The sequence below is a fragment of the Xiphophorus hellerii genome, chromosome 22, assembly GCF_003331165.1.
Source record: "Xiphophorus hellerii strain 12219 chromosome 22, Xiphophorus_hellerii-4.1, whole genome shotgun sequence".
NCBI classification, from domain to species: domain Eukaryota; kingdom Metazoa; phylum Chordata; class Actinopteri; order Cyprinodontiformes; family Poeciliidae; genus Xiphophorus; species Xiphophorus hellerii.
Window position 1 is genome coordinate 8,257,432 of NC_045693.1, and position 23,447 is coordinate 8,280,878.

Consider the following 23,447-nt stretch of genomic DNA (forward strand, 5'->3'; position numbering starts at 1 on the left):
CTTTTGTCTTGGTGCTGATTGGCTGAGACTTCATCTTGTCATCTTTGCTTTTGGAAATTTTCAGGAACTGCTTCAGATCTCCCTGTTATGAGAAAAAAGCAAAAACCGTATAAAATAAAGAAATTGAAACGTGTTTATTTCTTTGTTTCAGTTCCTGTGTGTGTACCAGGTCGTAGTACTCCAGGATCATGTAGTGCGGCTCCGCCTCTCTGCAGAGGCCCAGCAGTCGCACCACGTTGGGGTGGTTCAGCTTGGCGAACATTTCGGCTTCACGGCGGAAGTTGCTCTGCAGCTGCTCGTCTCTGGACTGCAGCGACTTCACCAGAACCACCGCCTCCACCTCGCTCTCTTCGATACCCTTCGCTTTGGACAGCAATACCTCACCGAACTCCCCTTTACCTGAGCAAACATTCACCAACCACATCAGAACAGACGGACAAAAAAACCCCAAACAAAACTAACAATAATAGGATTAAACTACCGAGTGTTGTGATGGTTTGGAGGTTTGCACGGGGAAAGTGGAGCTTATCGCTGGCATGGCTGTGGCGTTTCTCAGTTGTAGCGACCGTGCCCATGTTGGTGAGTGTCACTTCCTCCTGGATCTCCGCCGTGGTGTGGCCATTTTGCTGAATAGCACCTCCTGAAGAAAACAACGCACATCCACAAAAGGTCAAAGATCACAGACAAAAAGAACAACCGATAATGATTAAAATTCACATATTTACACAACCAATATCTCCACTCAGATAAATCGTCTGGTATTTTTTTACCTGCAATACCCATACCTAACACAAGATGACAACAAATATCCAGACTGTTAGAAACATTTTCAGCATGAGAAAGCAGGGAAAGAGAACCAACCATATAAAAGGAGTTCATAATTATTGGTAGGAATAGTAAAAATATGTAAAAAGTCTCTACTTAAATTCATCTTTTACTACAGCAGGATAACCTCACATTAAATCCAATGTCTAATTTGAGGACATTAATTTAAAAAAAATAACTGTTTAGTAAAATCTCTGATCACCTATTAATTGTACTGATGACCCATTATGGTATAATGTATGAATGGGTGACTTTATAATCAAGTCCATTATGAAGTAAATAACTTGTGCTATTTACTGTGATAACACAAAAGTAAAGGTAAAAAGTTTTACATATGAATTAGCATCAGTATCATCTTTTGACAAATTAAAATACTACTCTGACTAATAGACATTAATAAATTGGCTGCTTTACTACAATTGCACTGTTGACCATAGATGATAATTTTCATAAGTCATATTTTAAAATATATTCATTTATTTGATGCCGTTTTTGCACCCAACATTGGGGAACAAATTAGTCCAAACAATGGAAGTAAAAATCTCAACCATAATGTCAGTTGTGGGATTTTGAATACATCAATTAAAAGTTATTGTTGTCCCAATAAATCTGAAATCTTATTTCCTTTTTCCCCACAACAAATAGTACAATAATTGAACATCTCTAGTATGACAGGACAACAAAATCCAAATTCTTGTGGCTGCTGTTCAAAATGGGAAAGACATGAGGAAATGCACTTTACATAAGGAAGTGATGATTCTCATAAGTAAGAAAATAACTTAAAGTAAAGTAACAAAAACGACAAACATGTCTGGACGATGACTGCATTGGTTTTGTCAACATGCATTGAGAAGGCTGGTAAAAGAGGCAACCATTAGATACTATCGTCATGCCAACTTGTTCACAAAGCAATCTAGGAAAAAGCTGTTTCTTTCCTACCATCACAAAAAGTAAATCTGAAAAATGTGCTAAAGATTGTAACTAGAGCTGAATAGTTTGGCAAGATTAAGTTTAACTTTTTAAGCTTTGGGTCTTTTTAATCACCAAAGGCCTTAGGAATCTTGTTGGCATGTTCGTGTAATCCAGAGATTGTTTCCTACCGTTGAGACACTCCATCTCTGGCTCATCTCCATCCTGGCCCTTCTGCAGTCTCTTGGTGTTGCGTCTCTTCTTGCAGTAGAACATCAGTCCCAGAACCACAATGATGTAGGCCACAGCTGCCCCCACAGAAAGCCCGATGGTTTGGATCATCTTATACGGAGCCTTGTCATCCTCAACGCCATTTTGGTAAGGAGGTTTGTCTGCAGGACACAGAACGGTTATGATGCTTGATATTGAAAGCACATAATGACAGGGTCGTTTCTACCTTTGAAGGAGCGAGATGCTGTCTGGGGCCCCTAGTTTATCAAACTAGAATGAAGGGATTTGCTACCACTTAACTGGTCCACAAAAATGCAAAATCTATTACACTTTACAAGCAAAACAGGCTACAATTAAAATGTACAATTAAAATCTTGGGGTAAATTAAACGGATAAAAGAAAAACAGTAATCCTCTTTATGGCAATTAAAAAATAAGACAGATTTTGAGTTTTTATCGACAATCCTATGGCAGCACAGACTGTTCATTCACATGTGACATATTCATAACGTAAACTCTAAAGATGAGTTTATGACGAACAGATGCTTGCCAGTGAAATAATTACCTGAGGCTAGCTAGAGGGACAAAAAATTTGCTAGCAAAATAAAATAAACGTTGCACCTCCACACATCCAGCTCACATCGCCAATAAATGCGTCACCTTTCCGTTTTCCTTTTCTTCCATTTTTTTGGGCCACTAAAATTCTTTTAGACGCCATTTGTCTGGTTTACCTTTCTCGCTAACTGGAATGATTGGTAGCTGTAAATCAGTCCTGTTGTACATGTCAGAGGTCTCAATAAAGAATCAGCCAAAGTTAATATTTACAGTTTATTCAATTTATAAAGTCTGAGGAAGAGTTGCTGGATATTTGTGGTCCTATTATACTACTAAACTATGACAGATGGAAAAATAATTTAAGACTCAGAATGAATAACAAACTTGTGTTGCACCAAGCTTTTTTTTGTCATTTTAAGATTTTATTCGTCTGCAAAATTTGCAGATCTAAAAGAAATGAAAAAATTGTGCATTGGCCTCAATTCGGTCATATTTACCTCACTGTAGAATTAAGGTTGGGGGTCACACAAAATCATGCAAAGGGCAGCAAATGGCTTCCGGGCTACATTTTGTACACCCCTGGCCTATAGCAAAAATGACCCTGCATGTTGCAGAATGTTTGGATGCCTTTAGCAAACATGAGAGACTGGTACAAGATTGTTTAGAGATTTAAAAAGTCTGACCTACTGTCTGAAAGATGCAACAATCGCATGTTCTACAGAAGCAAACATCAAGTCTTTCACCGCTTAAAAGGTTAAAATGATCAGGTTACTGTTGTGGTTTAGCTGGGCGGCTTTGTCACGCCAACCCAGACTAACGACTAAATTAAATCATCTCTCTCTCTCTGAAATCCTTCTGTTCAAGTAAAGTGCAAGCGTGTGACTGTAATTTTCAGCTTTTATCGGCCTCAGAGTGCAAAGCTTTATTAGATCCAGCATCAACCCGAGCCCATCACCCTGTCAGCCGTGGCGTCAGAGACGTGGGGCAGGTTATTAACCTGTCGCCATGGGTGACGGACAGACGGGTGGAGGTTTAATTAATGCCTCCTCTCTGCTCCTGTGATTGTGGCTCACCGCTCCACGTGGGCACGTTTGTCCCTGATAAAAGAAAACCTCTGGAAGCAGGCCTCTCTGTGTGCGTGTGTGTGTGTGTGTTAAACCTACCCACTACGTAGAGCTGAGCCACTCTGTCTTTGATGCTGCAGCTGTTCCCAGCCACACATGTGTACTGACCCGTGTCGTCAGTGGTGACGTCTCTTATTATCAGTGAGCCGTTCGGCATCTCCTGGATTCTAGACGAAACACAGAGGGCGGGAACCCGAGAGTCACAGTCTGTCTTAAATGATCATGTTTAGGATTTTCAGACATACACCTAATCTGCAGAAGTGTGAACAGCAGTCAGATAAACTAACGAAATGTAGCAGGAGGGGCCCACATGCCAGCGGGATGGAAAAACTACAGCAGACATTAGTCCTAAACTTAAGAGAACATTTTTATGTAAAAATTAAGAAACCTTCACAGACTCAACGTACCAGAGTTTATTTCAAATTGTTTAGATCAGGGAAATGGACTGACATAAGGGGAAAAAGGGAAGGAAGGAAGGAAGAAAGGGGCGTAAGGAAGGGAGAAAAACAAAGGACATTTTGCAATATTGGTCATAATTTTTACAGGTTACAGGCAAATCATAAGCTATCAATAAGGGAAATGAATCATTTTGCTTAAAATGAGGTACAAAGATTTCTTCAATGTTGTTCTGACAGTGACTATCAATACTTTGTCAGGAAACTCTGCCTAACGTTGAAATATTACAAAAAAGCTGTACAACACACACACACACACACAAAAAGACTGAAAACATACAGCTCTGGAAATGTAGCAAGAAACCACTGCACTGAACCCCATTGAAAACCTCCTGGTTATTCCGCCTAATATTAATTTCTGAACTCTTCCTGAGTTAAAACATTAGTATTGTTGTTTCTAAATGAACATGAACTTGTTTTCTTTGCATTATTTGAGGTCTGAAAGCACTGCATTTTTTGTTATTTTGACCATTTTCTGCAAATAAATTTCAGAGACATCTTGTCAGTAGTTCATAGAATAAAAGAACAATGTTCATTTTACTCAAACATAGACCTATAAAAGTAAAATCAGAGAAACTGATCATTTTGCAGTCTCTTAATTTTTTCCAGAGCTGTATATTAGTCTTCCAAAATATTCAGACAAATGCAACTGAAAGTTGTTGTTTTTTTCTTCCAGGGTTAAAACTTGTTTGAAGTGATAATTCTGCTCACTTTATATCAGCCTGGTCTCATTTACCTGCCATTATTGGCGACGCCCAGAACCTTGTCCTTCACAATCCAGTGGACCTGAGGTTTGGGGTCACCGCTGGCCTGGCAGTGCAGGACGGCAGTGTGTCCCTGGTACACCGACGTATGCTCTGGCTCCATCATAAAGCGAACATACACTGCATGTGCAAGCATGGACAGAACAATAAGCAAAAAGCTCATTAATGTGAGGACAAAATTGGTGAAAAACCTCAACTGCACACATCGATGGATTCTCAGCTACTGGGTGCTTTTCATTATAGTAAAATGGTCTCTCAGAGGACATTAAATGCTGCTTTGTTTGGGTCTTAATGAGAAAAGTCAACATTAAACCCCTCTAATAAATAAGAACGCTCAGTGTGGGGTATTTTTACATCGAGAATGGCTTACCGGCCACAATGAGGGTCACCAGGGCTCTGATCTCCCCCTGGAGGCTGTTGGAGGCGATGCAGGTATAGTTGCCGGCGTCGTTGCGAGTGACCTTGTTGAAGCGGAGCTGGCCGTTCTTCTGATCCACGTGTGGCGGAAGCGCTCCTCCGTCTGAGGGGGGAGTGGCGGGTGAAAATATCGATTTATCAATGCAATTAATATGTTTTCCAATTCAATATTGATTTGGAAAACTCTGTTAATTGTGCTATATTAGTTTGGTATCACACGTAAAATTGTCGTCTTCTTGAGTTTTTTGGTGGTTGGCAAATAGTCCCAGCCACAACCAGACATTTACAAAATCAAGCAAATTTGGTGTCAAGGAACTGCACTGCAAAATTTTAGCTGTACGAACATAGCACAAATAATTGATCAATTATGTTCGATTATGATAACGTGAAGGAGTGGGCAGGTTGATCTCTGGATTTTCTTTTTAACATAACTTAAAAATGTTAACAGCAGAAACAAAAATCTTTCCTGCACAAACGTGGCACAGTTGATTGACACATTTCATTTGATTTTGTAAATGTGGGGGACTGGTTGACTTTCAATGACTTCTGGAAACATTTATTAATATCTTTAAAATGATATAGGCACAAAGGAAAATTTTTGCTGCACAAACATGTTTTTCAATTAATTTGAAAAAAGTGGGAGGTGGCAACTTCACTCGGGTGACGCTATTTTATTTAAGCTGAAAACAAAAAAACTGAATTTTTTGTTCTGTTTTTTGCTGCACAGACCAGCACAAACGTAACATAAATATTTGACACAAATTTTGTTTAATTTGAAGAAGGTAGGGGTGGCAACTTTAATCAGGTACTACAGTCATGTTTTAACTTTTGAACTCCATATTAAGCCAAAGTGTTACTGTGCTACCGTCTTATTTTCAGATATCTTACTGCTCAAAAACTTTAATATATACACTGCTGAAGTAATTACAATAAATTGATAATCCATTACTTTTATACTACTCATTATTAAATCAATACCAAAGTATTTAAATCAACATTGAATCAAATTGACATTGAAACATGACTCAAAGAATACAAATTGAATTAAATTATGGGGTTTTTAACAAAACCCAGCCCTAGCAGGGAGTGGGTTAAGAAGAGAACTGCCTCTCCCTCTCGGTTAATGAAGACAAACGAGACGAGGTCTGTGATGATAAATCTTCCTCACAATGTTTGCTGAAGACCACGCAGGTTTTAACACGTCTCGTCTTAATGTTGACAAAGATCTGCAGGTTGCTACTGCTTCTTTTTAGGGTGAGATATTGTTCAGAGAGGTTTTTCCTTATCAGATCTACAACAACGGGGGGCAAAGGTTAAGCCAGTGCCATGCGTACCTGCTTTGGTCCAGCGAATTGTGGGGCTCTCTCGGCCCTTGGCAGAACACTGGATGGTGATCTCCTTATCCAGCTCAAGGCACTGGGACTGCTGGGGGGTGGGTGTGAATTTCAGCCGCTCTGAAACACAAGTTCCAGGGAAACATTACATGTGGTTAACACATGCGGTGAAAACATGGGGAGGTGGGGGAAGGTCAAAGCTTCTTTTGTGCAACTCTCCCTGCAGATGAAAAGGAACCAAACTGATCTGCAGCACCTTGCAAACATATTCGGAGCCTTTAAACATTTAGCAGCAAGTTTTCTTTATTTTTCTGGAATTTTTTGTAAAACATAAAATAGTGCAAAGTTGTTTTTCTAACAACTTTGCACAGCTAGACATTAAAATGTTGCAACACTCTCTTCTCATAGTTCAGAGGTCTGAAACATTTACAAACCAAAGAGCCATTTTCACCCCTAGGCCAGATAAATAAATCTTTTATAGAGCTGCTAATGTTACACGACCAAAAAATTCCTGTAAAACTTTTGAAAAAATATCTACTTTAGGAAAATTGTTGTCATTTTTAACTGCTTAACTGTCAACCTCAAGACGCCTACATGTTAGTCAATGTGTACATGAGAACACTGAATTTTTAAGGGGTTTTAAAGAACCACCAATTTATTTGAATAAAGAAAAACATAAAACCTTTTTACAAAAAGAAAAGAGGGGTAGAATAATTTTTGAAATATTCTGTGAAAAAAATATAAATACAGAAAACAATTTCCAACCTAATTCCAGGAAAAATAGATTAAAAAAATATTAATGGTAATTTTAGTGGCATTTCTGTGGAAATGTAATATGATTCATGAAAAATCTGCTAACACATGCATTAGTTATTATATCCATACTTAAAACCAAAAGTGGGTTATTTATTCATAGTTATTAAGAACCACTGAGGAAAATTGTCAGATTGGATAGAGCACTGAGTTACTTGAACTCATACTTTCTAAAAGTTGCTGCTCAGAAAAACTGACCAGCTTCTCTGGACAACATCATGATGCTGCCACCACCGTGCTTCTCAGATGGGATAGTGAGGTCAGAATGATGCATTGTTAGCTTTACACCACAAAGTTTTGCAGATAAGCCAAGTAGTTTGATTTTGAAGCAGCTCCCTCCATTTGTTCCTGGAACAGCTGGATTAAAAATGAAATTAAATTACACACAGATGTTTTTCAATCAGGTGAGCTGAAGGAGTTCTAAAAAGTTACAATGGCATAAAGTCCCAATAAAACACAATTTTGTGGTCACAAAGACAAATGTGACCAAATTGTATTGCAGCAACAATGTCACACAACTTGATGATTACAAAGAGGCTGTGGTTTATCAGAGGCTGAGATCAAGTAAACATGCTGGCCATCTATCACGGTTTAGCTCTACGACAGGAGACAGGAATGCATGAAGAAGATAAGGTGTTAAAACTCAGACTTGGACCAAACCCGCCATATATGAGTCATGTTTCACACCTCTGTGGGTGTCCCTGCAGAAAGCCCACATAACACAGATTCCTGATTTAGCAGGCAAACACACAGGCTCTCAGGTATCAACTCGTGTTTGTTTCTTTTCTGGAAAAAAAACATTTTGATTTCACCCATTTCACACAACCTTTCAGCAGAGAAAGAATTTAAATGGCCGTACGGGTCATTAGAGAGTTCCCCCTGCAGCTTACCCAGCACAGTGACTCGAGCTTGGCCAAACAGGCGGCCGCCGATGGTCCTGGTTTCACAGCCGTACATTTGAGAGTCGTACACCTCCACGTTGTTGATCCTCAGGGTGCCGTTAGAAAACAGTTTGAAACGAGAGTCCTGGAGGGCAAAATAAAGAGGGGGAAAAAAAGCTCTATGTGTGACTTCTTAACAACCTTGTATGCTGTTAAGAAAAGTGGACAGCTGTGAGTGATAACAAACCTCAGGTATGATCCCCATGCCGTTGCGGTACCAGGAGACCTCAGGCTGAGGGTTGGCCTGAGCGTGGCAGTGGAGATAACCTGGTTTACCTTCCTCTAAGCTGCTGTCCAGAGGTTTGGACACCCAGACCGGGGGAGCTGTGGAGGCACAGAGAGACATCAGTATGCAACATCAGTTTATAGTCACCATGTACACTCAACTCCCTCTGATGGATCTTGGCTCAAACTGTATTTATATTAATGATAATAATAATTATTTTTTTGGTTTTCTTTGGACCTTTTCTGTGACGAAACAAACAAAAAAACTAAATATAATGGCTTTAAGAGTAGAAACCACTAGCATACAAGAATTAACATCACAATTACTGGAAATTATGCTCAACAAAGCATTAAAAATAAGGATTCATTTAGTTATTTAAAATTCTTGTATTTTTCCTTATATTTTTAAAGGAACCATTTAGTATTTTTCTTCATGAAATAAAATGTAATTTTGTTACAACTTCATTTTATTGAAGAACCACTTATGTATATGTGAAAGAAAAATATATTTAAATATTTATTACAGCTGTTAAAGCTAAGAACTTGGGGTTTTAGTATTTTAATATCTTCCTAATTTTAATGGCACAGACAAAATGTTCCCCGAATATAAACATGGTGAATAATTTTTTGTTTGTATTTTACAGGGACATGCAGTCATGTATTTTTGATAACTAATCTAAAATATATGCATAATCCCATCCCAGCTTTACCTTTCATGAGATCCATTTTGCGTCTTCATTCAAACATCGCCAGCTTGCATTAGTAGCTCAAAAATGTTTCCCCGTTTAACTTACTTGCAACGGTGAACGTGACATCCTGGGTTCTGCGCCCGGCCTTGTTTTGGGCCACACACGTAAAGGCACCCGAGTCTCCCTCTTCCGTCCGGTTGAAGATCAGGTCCAGGTCTTCCTGGTACACCCGGCCCTCCGTGGGCACCCTGTGACCTTCCCTTTCCCACCACACCTCAGGGTCGGGCCTCCCTGCTGGGGGGTGACAGGTCACCCGCTGCATGGTGTCGGTGGTGAACACCCTCGACATCTTTGGCGACATGCTTCCGATGTCTGCAGCGAAGAGCAGGGAGATAGAAATAATGCAGCGTGAAGTAGAGATTTAAAATGCTCCAACTGATTTCTATTTAATCATCAATTTGCTTTCAGAGTCACTGAAGCATTTTGATTTGGCCCTGAGCAATGCTAATTCCCAGTTGAGGGATTTCTTGACTTGTTAAAGTAAATCCTGTGATTTTAGGAGCAAGTTGCAGAAACCAGTGGATGGAAGACAAACAGAGAACAGGTTGGACTTAGAGGGGGATTAACTTCTGTTTGGTGGGTCACACCAAAAATCAGCAGCCCCTAAATACAAAGAGCAATGAGATCTGTTACAGGTCACAAGACCTTCATCTGCTGTTAGCATTGATACCCAAGTACAAGTCATTAATACTTCATGAGTGAGAAAGAAGGAGAGAGAAAGAAAAATAGAGAGGGAGAAGAGAGAAAGAGAGAGAGGAAATAAATTAAAGAAAGAAAGGAGAAAGACACAAACAAATAAAGAAAAACATAAAAGAAAAAGGAAGAATCAAAGAAGGAGAAAAAACAAAGTAAGAAAGAAAGAAACAAAGTATGAATGAAGGTAGAATAATGGGGAAGGGAATAGGTAGAGGGGGAAAGAAAATGACAAATACAGGGAAGGAAAAAACAGAAGGAAAAAAACAAGTAGAAAGGGAGGTAGGATGGATGAAGAGAAAGAAATGAAGGACACAAAAAGTAAGGAAGGAAACTTGGAAAAACGTGATAGGACACAAGAAAACAAAAAAAATTAAGCAACACCAGCAAGAAAATAAATTAGGTTATAAGGATGCAGAGCGGGAGGTAAGTAAATAAGGGAGGAGAGAAAGGAAGAAAGGATGGAATGAAAAATAAGAGGGGGCATATGAGGTAGGAAAAATCAAAAGACACAAGGAAGGTTAAAAGAAAGGAAAAACGCATCAACAAAAGAGAAATGTAAGACCCAAAACAGGAAGGGAAAAGGACTAATATTTAAACAGTGGGAGAGGGAATACAGTCAGGAAATACAGCAATTTTTCCAATCATTTACTTTTGCCATTCTTATCCAGACCTGGGAAACACTGAAAAATGAAGAAGGTGGAGCAGAAATGGGACTTTATATTACTGTGACACAACACTCCATGTGGTGCCAGCTGGGAAATATGGCATTTATATGGATCTATGGTTCTGTGGGTTAAAACTGCAGATTCAGTCATTTCTCTTTAATCCCTGACCCTTGGGATAAAGAGGAAAGCAATCAGGTGATCAGGACTTTGAAATGCTTAGAAATTCCAACCCTGAGCTCAGTCTCAATGCTGGACTTGCATGCACATGCACTAGAAAATGCAAGATGAGAAGCTTAATGCTGATTAAAACTATTCTGTAAGGAGCTTTTCCAAGTTCATGTATTTTGACTCTATAACACAAATTCATACTGTACTTGGCAAACTTTTATTTGGAAAATGATTAGATTTATGATACTTTTTCATGGTGTTTTGCTGTATTGTCTTTTCAGCAATACCAGCATGTTATTTGTTACTGATGATCTCTGCCTGCCAGGTGTTGTTTACTCTGGAGAAAGCTCAAAGGTTTGAACAAGTCTGGAAAACACCTGGAAATAATGTGATCCACTGGCGTCTTCCGCGCATACTGGATCAAGCAGGGCCGGATGTCCCTATGGGAATCTGATCATCATCACGGAAATCTGGCTCTAAGTGAAAGGAGTGGAGTGCAGAGCAGAGCCATGGACGGGGTCAGGGCGTAACATAAGCCCTCCTCAGATTTCAGAAACACAGGTTTTTGTCCGTCACCAATTGAACAGCTGCAGTTAATGTGTGCGCGTGTGTGTACCAGCTATTTGGAGAGATGCAGTCTGTGTAACCACGGATCCTCCGATGCCACGTCCCACACACTTGTAGTTTCCTGTGTATTTGGGTCTGACTTGTGTGATCAGGAGACTGCCGTTGGACAGCAGGGACACGCTGCGGAGAACAAACAGATAAAAACAGACAATTTAGATGAGATGGGTGCATGAATTCGACAGAACCTGACCAGGGCCCCTACACACACTGGGTGTGAGAATTTTATACCAATTCAGACTCAAGTTTTCAGAGCTCTTGGTTCATCTTTTGGGCAATTTTAAAACTGCAAATGCAAAAGTTCCTCATGAATTTATTGCTGATATTTCTACAGCGGACTGGAATGAAGGAAGGATGGATGAATGGATTGGCCAAAGGATGAATGGACAGACAAAAGATATGGACCAAAGTATTTATATAAGGATGGCTCAAAATATAGATGGATGGAACAGTGGATGGACGACTGGATGGGTGGACGGACTGACGAAAGTTATGTATGGATGGATGATTGGAAGACACGAATGGGTGGGTGGAAAGACGGATGGACAAAAGGATGAATGGACAGATGAAAGATAAGGACTAAAGTATTTATCTAAGGATGGATCAACGGATGGACCAAAATATAGATTGATGGAACAATGGATGGATGGATGGATGGACGATTGGAAGACATGAATGAATAGGTGGATAAAAGAAAGACATTGATGATGGAACAAATGGATGAATGAACGAAAGCCATTTATGGATGGAGAAATGGAAGATATGAATGAATAGACATAGACCAAAGGATAAATGGACGGATGGATGGATGTAAAGAAAAAGAGAATAAGATCTGAACATGTAAATCTATTTTTCATGTTCATCAGGACCCGGAAACTGCTGATAAATTCCAGCCTCTGCAGCCCAGGCAGCCTGGACAGCCGCCCTGCCTGCATACCAGTACATGCAACAACAAGGTTCTCCACAACAAACCCAGACTCATCAGCAGAAAATTCCCAGCTCAATTCCTTCATCCTTGACAAGTCCATCCTGCCTGAACTGGGCTGATTCACAAAAAACAATCACCAACATCTCACAGGAGCAGTGGAAAAAAACCCCAACAACATCCCACTGAGAACAAGTCTACAGTAAAAGAAAGGAAAGATTCCCACATTCTGCTATAATTAAAAATAAAACTTCTATCCTTCAGGGGGTGAAAGCTGCCAGCTGGACCCAAGTTGCTGGCAGCTTCAGTGTGAGTGATGGAAAGGATGCAAAGTAATTAAAGACTGACCTTAAGCCAGAGTGAGATGGAAATCTCACATGTGATACTACCACTAAAGGCAAATCAGCAGCTCATCACAGGTTGACGAGAAAGTTATTTTGGATTTAGTTTAAAAACACATACAACATCTAATAAAAGAAAAAGTAAAATGCTTTTGGGGTTATTTTATAAAAAGAATCGTCCAGCATTGACTGAATCCCTGAGGCGGGGCGATACTTCTGCCATCTTGTCTTCGTTGTTCAGGAAGAGGAAAGGAAACAAGCTGCGGGACTTTGAGTACGTTTTCCCCCATGACGACCATGAAAACGACTTCACTCCGAGGGAAACCTCTCAAATAACCTCACAAGAAAATAAATCAAGACAGACTTTTTTTTTCCCTTAAAAAAAAAAAATTCTCATAGCTCTGCTGGGTCCTGTGCATAAACAAACACTTGGCTTCACAGTTTGCACAACGGCCTTGAGCTTAAACATGTCTATTTTCTCCCGATTTCAAAACATCTGAAAAACAATCTTCATCCGATAAACAAAATGTGCAGAGGGTTATTTAAACAGTTTTGTTGGCCACACAGACCTGCATTTCTCTGGCGTTACAATCAAGTCACATCAATAAACAAGAATACACAAAACACAACGCTGCCTGGGAATTCCTCAACCAACAAACGTAGATTTTAAAGAGGAATCAAACACAATTTTGTGTTACAATCGTGCCATCAATGCCTTTTGCTTATTACATAAATGAGTAACTAGAAAGTAGGGCTGTTGCAAGTGATTATTTTAGTAATTGATAAGCCTGCTGCAACAAGTAATAATCAATTAATCACAGGATAAATTAAAATGGGCTTGATAATTTCTATTCTAATATTTTTTGAAGACCAATTTTGCTTACAGTGACATCATAATCCATTTTATTTATGACTTTGGTCTTGTGTGTTTTATTATTTTAGGTTGAACGTGTTCCAGTGTTAAGTCTTGACAAAATTAAAGTTGCATTTATTTGCATCAATATTATTGTTTATTGGAATAATTTCTGGGACAATTTATTGTCCAGAAAAATTTACTTTTTTTTGACAGGCCTCGTCATTGATTATCCTGACAAATAATTGTGTAATCAAATAAAAAAAACTTCCCTTCCTGTAGTAGTTACTTAAGCTAGTTAAAGAAATATATGAAAGAGAAAAGAGGAAATGCTTTAGTTGCTCAACCTTTTATCGACAACTAATCAAGGTGAGTGGTAACACCTCACTCACTCTTTGGTTACCTAGCAACAACCTCTTGAGTAATTTGTGCAGCAGCAGTTTCAGGTTTTGCCACTGTACCTTGCAACCGCTCAAAAATAATAATAATAATAATTTTAAAAAAACAATGGCATGAAGTGAAAACTGGGGATAAAGCAGAAAAGGCCATGTTGTCGATATGGCAACATTTCTGATGTTTAATACAAAAAAACTTATCAATAATTATATAATTCAGCCATATTGTGCATCTCTAATCTACAGGAGACAAAACATTTTTGAGGGACGCTTATGTGACGCGATAAGGAAAAATGTACTTTTGTAAGGTTCTTCACTAAATAACTACTATAATTATAAAAATGTCAAATGGCTAAAAACTCCCGAATGGAAATTGCATCGTCGTTGTCAACAGTTTGGCTTCGGATGTGGGATTTAATTATGCTCTACTTTGTGTTATGTTTCATTAAAATCCCAGTGAAATTAAAGTTTTAGGTTGGAGTGGGACAAAATATGAATAAATGGTGTTTGTAATGGCTGCACTGGTGAGATGACGGCAGCCTGAGGGCTTTTTCCACTCACTGTGAGAACATTGGAGGACTGCAGAGAAAGGCTTTGTTCAAGTGATGTATGGCGGATTGCCCATTGTTACAGCTCTGGCTTCCCTCGATGAGCAATTTGTCTAAAGCTCGTGAAAGAGAGGCTCGTGAGGGTAACGCAAAGGCTTCTACTAACAGGAAGTGGAGCAGCTTACGTTTGTGTTGTGAAATGATAGAAAGAGTTAAAAGCTGGATGACCAGCCGGTATGAGTAAGAAGGGGAAGAAACAACATGAGGAAGCAATTTACCGAGACTTGTTAACCAGCAGCTCGTTCTCATGGTACCACTCCAACGTGGGTTCAGGCTCCGCAGAGAACTGACAATGGAACATGGCTTCTTCGTTCTTCAGCACCACCTGGTTCTCAGGGGTGACCACCGGCTTCGGCACGCTCTTATCTATGAGACGGACAGACAGACAAACATATGCATGTTTACATGTGGAAGCAGCAGAACAGGTTCTAACTGCAGCAACAATTGCTTTCACAATCATTACTGAAGTCTTTCCTCCTTAACAGTCATATGGATAAACCATAAGAATAATCACACACACAGATGTTGCCTCTATATCGGGCTGTTCTGTGTACGTTTCAGTGAAGCTGTTCTAAGTGCATATATTGTTTGCGTTTCTCTCTCTCTGCAGATGTAGAAGCGGACTTCTAAGGTGTTTTCTTGTATTCTCTATAGTGGAGCATTATGGTAAAAGCCATAACGTTCCTCTTGTGAAGTAAATCTGTGTGACTTCTCTGTGGTGCTCAGATGACACTAATTCTGATTTCTACACTGCTGGACAGCACACGTAAAAAAAACACCAAACAAACAAAAAAAAAGAAGCAAAGTTGTACTCATTTTTAAAGCAGTTTGTCAATTTCAGATCCATCATTGCTTCATAAATATGTAGAATGTGAGTATTAATACTCTGGACGTGAGATTTAAATGATTCCCAAATCTGGTTAGAGTGCATATTATTTTATAATTTTCCAAACAAGCATTCTTGGGTAAACTTTGTTCTACTCTGATATGCCAAAGGAAATATTGGCTGTACAATACAAGCAGGAGGGGAAATATTGTACTCAAAATAAAAAGTTTAAAACTGCTGAGCTCCATACAGGAGGCAAAGCATGGAAATACTCTTAAATCTAAGTAGGTTTAAAGATTTGGGTCAAAACTTCTAATTTTCACACCTACGAGGAGGAGGAATGGTGCCAGAGGGAGCACTGGGATAAGGCTCAGGGTTAGTTCTGGAAAAACTGAGAACAAAAAAGGTGTGTAGTCAGAGAACACCTGGCCCACCCAAGAAATCAGTGGGATGGCCTCAATACACAGGAAAAACAGGATAAATTTGCTTTTTCTCACAATGACGCCTATTAGAGAGGCAGACGGCGGCAAGACTGTAACTGGAAGCTTGTAGGGTTTTGTTCCCCCCGTGCAGGTGTTATCGCAGCACTTGAGAGTCTTACAGGTGGGTAATTAAAATGAAGAAGGGTGTTGGGTTTCTCCAGCACAGACATGCTGCTGCATTAACTATAAAGCCACACATAATGGGTTAAACAACAGATTCTGGAGGAAAACAAACAGCCTCCCTGAACAGCAAACAGCAGTGGGATCTTTCCGCTTCAGGATATCAAGTTATTATTCACTTTGCACGTTTTTCTGTTTATATTTCAGTCTGCGTGGGAGGCAGGAAATGAAGGTACAAGTACACTCTTTTATAATCTCATTAGATTCTCTTTCAGGGCTTCCTCTCATCACTAATGGTGTTTAAACTGACTTCCTATCCTTTCATTTGCAGCAGCAGCAGACTTGGAAAAGGCAAGACTTTTCCCACATAAAAAAGAAAGAGTAATGTGAATGAATGTTAGGATTTTACAGCTTTATCTCCAACTCAGGGGTTTGCCTGGAGCACTATGAGCCAATCTGTTAAATTGGTGATCTAGAGTCCCACTTAACAGAAAGGGACATTTTTTAATTCTAATTACATTTTCAAAACATTATTGCATAAAAAGATTTATTTATATTTTGTCATGTGTATAGATATGTGTAATTTTATGTATACCTTAAACAACTCTCTTGTCTGGGGCTGGTTTTTTATGAAATTTGGAAAAAAAAAAATTAAAACATTTTATGACTAAAAAGATATTACACTTTAAAAAAATACTGGAAATTTTTGTGTACTGTATATAGTGCTGTGAACAAGTATTTACCTCTTAACAGATTAGATTTTTTTTGTTTTAGTTAAATATTCCAGATCAAACAAACCATAAATCCTGAATTTCTGTCTATCAAGTGTTAATCTTAAACTCATTAACTTTTTTGCGACGCAGCAGAACAATGATCCAAAGCAGCAAGCGTATCCCCGAATGGCTCTAAAAACACAAAAATGAGATTTTGGAGAGGCATAGTCAAAGTCCAATTGAGAGGAAGTGAAAACCCTGAAAACCCTGTAATGAATTGAAACAGTTTTCCAAAAAGTGGACCAACATTCCTCCAGAGTGATAAAAAAAAAAAAAAAACAAATAAAAAAAACACACTCATTGTCTGTTACTGGAAACACTCGCTGTAGCAATCATGGCTGGTACAACTGGTTATTATGTTTACAAGGCAATTACTGTTCACACAGGTTACTTTGGGTAGCATAAGATTGTAATTTGATAACTGCTTTTTGTATTTACTCAGAGTTTTGTCTGATATTAATACTGTTTGTTAATCTTAAACATTTAAATGTTGCAAAAAAGCAAAAACAGAAAAAGAAGAAAGACCATGGATGACAGCTTCTGCAGCAGTCCTAAGATGGTTTAAACTGTGCATATTAATACATATTAAGGTATGTTTGTTGTTTGGAAAAATAGGCAGCTATAAGAATTTTTGGATGAGCATTTGTAGACTTTAATTGTTTGCAAGTGACTCCGGGGGTCTATTGCATTGTGAAGGCATCCGACAGAAAAATTTACTAACGTAGATCTTTCCATTGATTTTTCACTGTTTTTGAGTTAATAGTCCTCACTGGCCTCAATGTTAAGCTCACTGGGATTTTCCAACAGGTGTTTTGAGTTACAGCTTCCAGAGTTACAACCCTTAAAGTATCATTAAAGGGAGCGACAGAAATCTGGTCTAGTCTTTTGTTATTGAAATTTTGTGGGAACCTGCCACTGGTATCTGTGAGTTTTGACTATTTGTTATTATACTTTTTTGCTTAAATAATGTCAAGTGAATCATAAATAAGTTTCATCATCACTTCTTTAAGAGTGAGAAGGAAAAAAGTCTCACCTGTGATGGTGAGAGTCAAGTTGCTGCTGCTGCAGACGTAGCCGGCTGCATTTTTGGCACAGCAGAAATAAACCCCGCTGTCATCCGGACTGGCGCTCTGGATGGTCAGAGTCCTGTCCTTGTTGTTGGTCTGATGGCTGATCTCCATCAGCTTCACTCCATCTTTGAACCACTGGCAGGTCGGCCTGGGAGGAAGGGAAGGAGACCAGGACTCAGGATGGAACGAGTTGTCAACAAACACACACTTATCTACTTTAGAGACCTGCTGTAGAAGCAGAGGTCAACAATTACCGTGGGTGTCCATCGATGTGACAGCGCAACATGACCGGAGTCGAGTTCTCAATTTCCCCTTCAGAAGCTGGCTCCTTCAGAGTCACACCACCACTCTCCAACCCTGCAGAGCAAAAACGAAGCAGAGTCCAGGAGAAGGACAGGAGGAAAAATTGAGTTAAGTGGTCATCCTGTCATCTGTCAACACAGGACACATAGCACCACAAATGAGAACAGCGGGGAAGAGGAAGGTGTGCAACATCATCACTGTGACAGCAGCGAGCGACCACAGCTCTTGTTTTGCTAACGTCACCGAATCACTCCACTCATCAGAGTGAGATGGGCTTCGGCTTGGCTTTTTAGTCATTTAAAGGACGCTTCATTGACTCACTGGGATAAGGGATGCACTGTCAAAAAATGAGCCAGAGGAGAAAGCAAGCAACGAGGCAAAAATTAACATGATTTGACAGCAGAAGTGAGACAAAACTTTAAAAAGATTTCAGACGTATTTCTTCAGAATATCATTTTCAAGCATGTCTGCACCTCTAGAGAAGGTTGGAGATAATGTTTCACCAATGGCAGAGGGAATTATGCAAAACCTGATTGGTTGTCTTCGAGTAGGAAATGAAAGGGAGGAAGGAAAGAGAAATGGAGGTGAATTTATGTCATTTGTTGAAAAGAATAAAGCAAATTGAACAGGAATAAGAAGGTAATGTCATGAATCTACCGCCGAAAAGATGACCCCGTACACTGGCTGATTTATATCAACTATCAAAAATGCAAATCTCAGGCCAGAAGCGCATTCAAGTATTTTTCTCCTATTTATATACAAGGTTGAACCAACCATGCTTCAAATACCAACCTTCAAATCCACATCAAATGAAATTGTATTTTTTTTCTCTAATTACCGGTAAACTCAGAGGTATAACTTGGAACTGTCAGCTCATTAAAATGTAGCATTGAAATGACAGAAAAACAAACTAATACTTTAATATTTTGCGGAAAATTGCTGGAAAAGATGTGTAATAAATTGCACTTGTATTTTAATTTCAGTTCCAAATGATCACATGAATGTAATTAAGTATTTGTACAGCAATGTGAAAATCCCAGGGGGAGGAAATGCATCAGAAAATGAGGAATTTCATGGCATTTATTCATGCGATCAAACAAATCTGCATTTTTACTATGAATAACAATAGATGGGGAAGCATGCAGTCCATGCATATCTGAGGTATATCAAATACCCATCATTGTCACGGCAACTACTGAATGCATTATTGCATTTGCAAAGGAATGCTTTAATGCAATATTTCCACGGCTATCACATTTCAAGTGTTATTTGTATGCACAACATTAATGCATAATTTAATTGGTCATATGAAGGTTTATTAACAGAGATGTGAAAACTGAAAAACAGTTCATGATGATGGAGAAGGCAGAAGCAGAGGGTGAACATTCAACAGATTTTTTTTTTTATTCAACTACTTAAGCCGTTTTATGTAATATTAGAAATGTATTAAGTGATAAAGACACATAAAAATTATTCCTATATAAATAGAATAATGTAATTGCCTAAAACACAATTACAGAATTATTTTAGTGAATGCTTGATCATTTGTAGCAGAGGATGAATCGGCAGCTAAAAAAGTACTTCAACCATGTGAAAAGTTTAATCCTTTATGCTTGACTGATCAATACAGTGGAGGGATAATCTGTTGATTATTTTTGGGATTTACTGATTAATAATTGAACAACAAAAGGTGCTTAATTGGAGATTTTCTTTCAACCAGGTGAAGCTAAACCTTTGTCACTTGAGTTCTGGGTAGAACATATTTACAGACAATGGAGATTTTATTTTAAATCCTAAAAACATGTTGACATTTATTGTACAGTTTTGGTTTGTTGTTGTTCTTTCAGCAAATGGCCTGTTTTATAGTCTCAATACTTCAGTTCATGATCAATCAATTACAAAATTAGTTGATTAATTGTTTCAGTCCTACTATGATTTGTACAGCAGCACACAGGAACATGTTTACTAAAATGAACAGTGACGATATGATTATATTGAATTTAATCAAACTTATCTGATTTAAATTTGTACCTATATAACTGTGGACTGGAAATAGTTGCAATAAATGTAATGTTTCTAAAATATAACATAATTACACTGAGCTCTTATGATTTATTCACAATACATAACCAGCTCCCACCTACCTGGATTTCCAACTCTGTTTTGTTTACTGTACAAATATTTACAACTTACATCAAGTAAAAACAGCAACTATCTGTTGTTTATGTGATGATAGACAAGCACAAAACTCTATATGCTGTGGTGTTGCTAACAGAGTTTGCTTGGGTTTGCAGGTATAATCACGACTCTGTTGGGTTTGTGTACATGCGCTGTGCATGTATTTATGCAAGACATTCCACGGGAGCTGAGATTCATTCCTAAGGCCTGTGGCTTTATGGTACGCCTGGATCATCTATGAAATATGCATGGCATGAGCCAACCTGAGACAGCGGAGGAGAGGAAGGAGAGACGTAGCTCCCCTGTGAGGTCACATGGGGCGCTAGAGGAAGACTTGTCATGAAGAATTACGCTCCAACCTGGCAGAGCTCTGCACCCTGAGGTGTCATAGCAAACTGTCTCTACAGTAACAAGGCCTCCATCCCTGTTGTTTATCTCTCTGGCTGAGGCGCTGCTCATTAGAGCCTACTCAAAGCAGATGCCCAACAACTGCGTGAGTGCTCTCACTCTGCATTTCAGCGAGTCATTTAAGGTGCGAGAGATGAGTGTACAGATGTGCTGGTGAGGGGTGATGCACAGATAATGATGCTGGGCTTGTAAACACGCCTACAGATGTACTCAAATTATAAAGACTCCAGAAGATAACAATTGGTTGCTCTTCCTGTTCAAGGTCAACAGCTTTGACAACTTGGTTGGGGGGAGGGAACGGAGGATAAGTCAGCAACGAGGACCCGGGGCCAGACACTTAGACTGAGTCACTGAAAGCAAAACGGACAAGGAATCTGCGACTCAAGAGCCAAAATAATTTCAAGGAAATGTCCAATTTATGGGCAGATAAAAAGAAAAAAAAAATAGATTATAGAAGGATTTCGTTTAAGAGTTCTTCCAATGTGGTTTAAAATTTTACACAGCACTGAATTGGCTCTTCTAAAAGTTTTAAATTATATATATTTTTAGCTACACACTCTGGTAACTGTGTAGTTATTTTCAGTTTAGATTTAACTGCTGCATTTGATGCAGTGGAGCACAACGTTTTACTCTCTCATTTGGCACAGTGGGTGGGCATTAGGAAAACACCAAAGGACTAGTTCAAGTCCTACTTAACTAATAAGATCCTCTATCATACAGGTGTCACACTCCAGTCCTCAAGAGCCGCTGTCCTGCAGTTTTTAGATGTACCACAGGTACAAAACACTGGAATGACATGGCTTAATTACCTCCTCCTTGTGTAGACAAGTTCTCCAGAGCCTTGCTAATGACCTAATTATTCTATTCAGGTGTGGTGCAGCAGAGATGCATCTAAAAGTTGCAGGACACTGGCTCTTAAAGACTGGAGTTTGACACCCTTGCTCTATGTGGGGTAGCACCTGGCTTGGTTTGAGGCTCCCTTCTCTTTGCCTTATGTTTCTGCTTGGCTCCACATTAAAGAAGCATGGTGTGCTCTTCCACTGTTATGCAGATATCCATCCTACATAAAAACAACGATGGAAACTGTTTAAATCCCATTGTATGAAACACAATCTCGCTGTGCAATCATTGCCTTTTTGTCAGGTCTAAATACCTATTAGAGACAATTTAAACAAATACAGGAAAGACAAGAGAGTTAGATTCTGTTATACTCGCGAGGAGAGCAGACAGAGATGTGCTTTTAGTCACAAATCTCCAACCACTCTGCCACACATCTGTCTGTTCCTCTCTTTTATTGATCTTTAGGAAACCCTGCCACACGGGGCGCTGCAACTCTAAAAGGGTGGAGTCAAAGCATTCATCACATGGTTGCAGCGCTAAATAACATTCACTTCTAGACACATGTTATCTATATTCTAAATCTTTCTTTCTCCAGGCACGGTGTTGAATAAGGCACGTTTGCATAGCTTCAAAGCAACGGCTTTGTATCACAAAAAAGCACAGAGCAGAGTTTATTGTCAGGCATGTAAAACTCTGCTGGGAGCATTTAACACCTCTGTCTTGTAGGAAGTCCTGCAAGGCAACAGCTGCTGAGAGTAGCTGTCACCTCTATTTCCCAGGGAAGTCTCAGGATAGAATCAAAGTTATTTAACACACAGAAACATTATCTAAAATGTAACTACAAGGCTACATGATACAACAAATATTTGATAATTACTAATACAATTTACCTAACACTTTTCTATTGCCCTTCTATAAACAAAAAAATCAAGTCATTTTCACGTAAATAGATTAGGAACGGAAAAGGAAAAAAAACTGTTTTGTTCTCTTCTTTGCATTAAAAAAAATTGTTTAGATGTAACACACACCAGAAAGTTCACGTTTTGTGTTTTCAACACTTCCTTCCACTTGTTAGGTGTGTCCCACACATGGATTGCGGTGAGCTGAAAACATGGCTTCTTATGGTTTTCTTTCATCAATATCACAAACTTTACTGAAGGTTGTAGTGGTAATATTTGCAAGACATTAGAGTACAAATGCTTTTGAAAAGCCCTGCAAATATCTCAAGCTTAATAAACAATAGAATCTAACAACTGGTTGCAATCTACTATCCAAATAAACCCCCAGTGAAACAATGCAGTGAAGTCTGTTGGATGAATTTCCTTTTTCACATTCATCCTGTTTATTATTAAACAGCCGCTCATTCTGCTCCTCTAACAGCTCCATTCACAGTTCAGGTTTCTCCAGCTGTCAAAGTTGCAAACAGAGGATACTCTTTCATAACCTATTAAATGGGGGAGAAACACTCCCCGTAATTCCTCTCAGAGTCTACGACGAAGTGGCCTGGCCCTTGACGCCATAATTAGGGACGTATGATTATTATGTTGGGAGGCAGAACAGGAAACACGGTCGTCATAATAGACGAACTGTGTGGATAGATACATCCAACATTCATTGGTAAGTTGAATGTGTGTGACTTTCATTCAGCGAGGCAAGTTGTTGCCATGGTGAAGGGTCTTTGCAGCAGTAAAACAGTGAAAAAGTCATTACCTTGACAAGTAGTGGGCAGGATTTGAGTGGCAGAGCCATGTGTGTTGGGATTGTTCTGGTACTGTAAACACCAACACACCCTCCGCGGTCTGGGGCAGCTGTCAGGACGGGTCAGATTTTA

At 39.1% G+C, this 23,447-nt stretch overlaps 1 protein-coding gene across 1 annotated transcript in view; it reads right to left on the bottom strand.

Annotated features, from left to right (window-relative positions):
- The window catches only part of ptk7b (protein tyrosine kinase 7b), an 80,547-nt gene that overhangs the window by 5,857 nt on the left and 51,243 nt on the right, over positions 1 to 23,447 (bottom strand). The window contains exons 3-17 of the mRNA XM_032553385.1: positions 18,142 to 18,244; positions 17,851 to 18,035; positions 14,835 to 14,982; positions 11,487 to 11,617; positions 9,387 to 9,653; positions 8,555 to 8,691; positions 8,317 to 8,452; positions 6,614 to 6,733; positions 5,233 to 5,382; positions 4,835 to 4,982; positions 3,683 to 3,810; positions 1,926 to 2,126; positions 482 to 640; positions 167 to 399; positions 2 to 82 (exon numbers count right to left, since the gene is read on the bottom strand). Of these exons, the coding sequence (XP_032409276.1) occupies positions 2 to 82; positions 167 to 399; positions 482 to 640; positions 1,926 to 2,126; positions 3,683 to 3,810; positions 4,835 to 4,982; positions 5,233 to 5,382; positions 6,614 to 6,733; positions 8,317 to 8,452; positions 8,555 to 8,691; positions 9,387 to 9,653; positions 11,487 to 11,617; positions 14,835 to 14,982; positions 17,851 to 18,035; positions 18,142 to 18,244 (2,327 nt within the window). The remainder of the gene's footprint in view (position 1; positions 83 to 166; positions 400 to 481; positions 641 to 1,925; positions 2,127 to 3,682; positions 3,811 to 4,834; positions 4,983 to 5,232; positions 5,383 to 6,613; positions 6,734 to 8,316; positions 8,453 to 8,554; positions 8,692 to 9,386; positions 9,654 to 11,486; positions 11,618 to 14,834; positions 14,983 to 17,850; positions 18,036 to 18,141; positions 18,245 to 23,447) is intronic.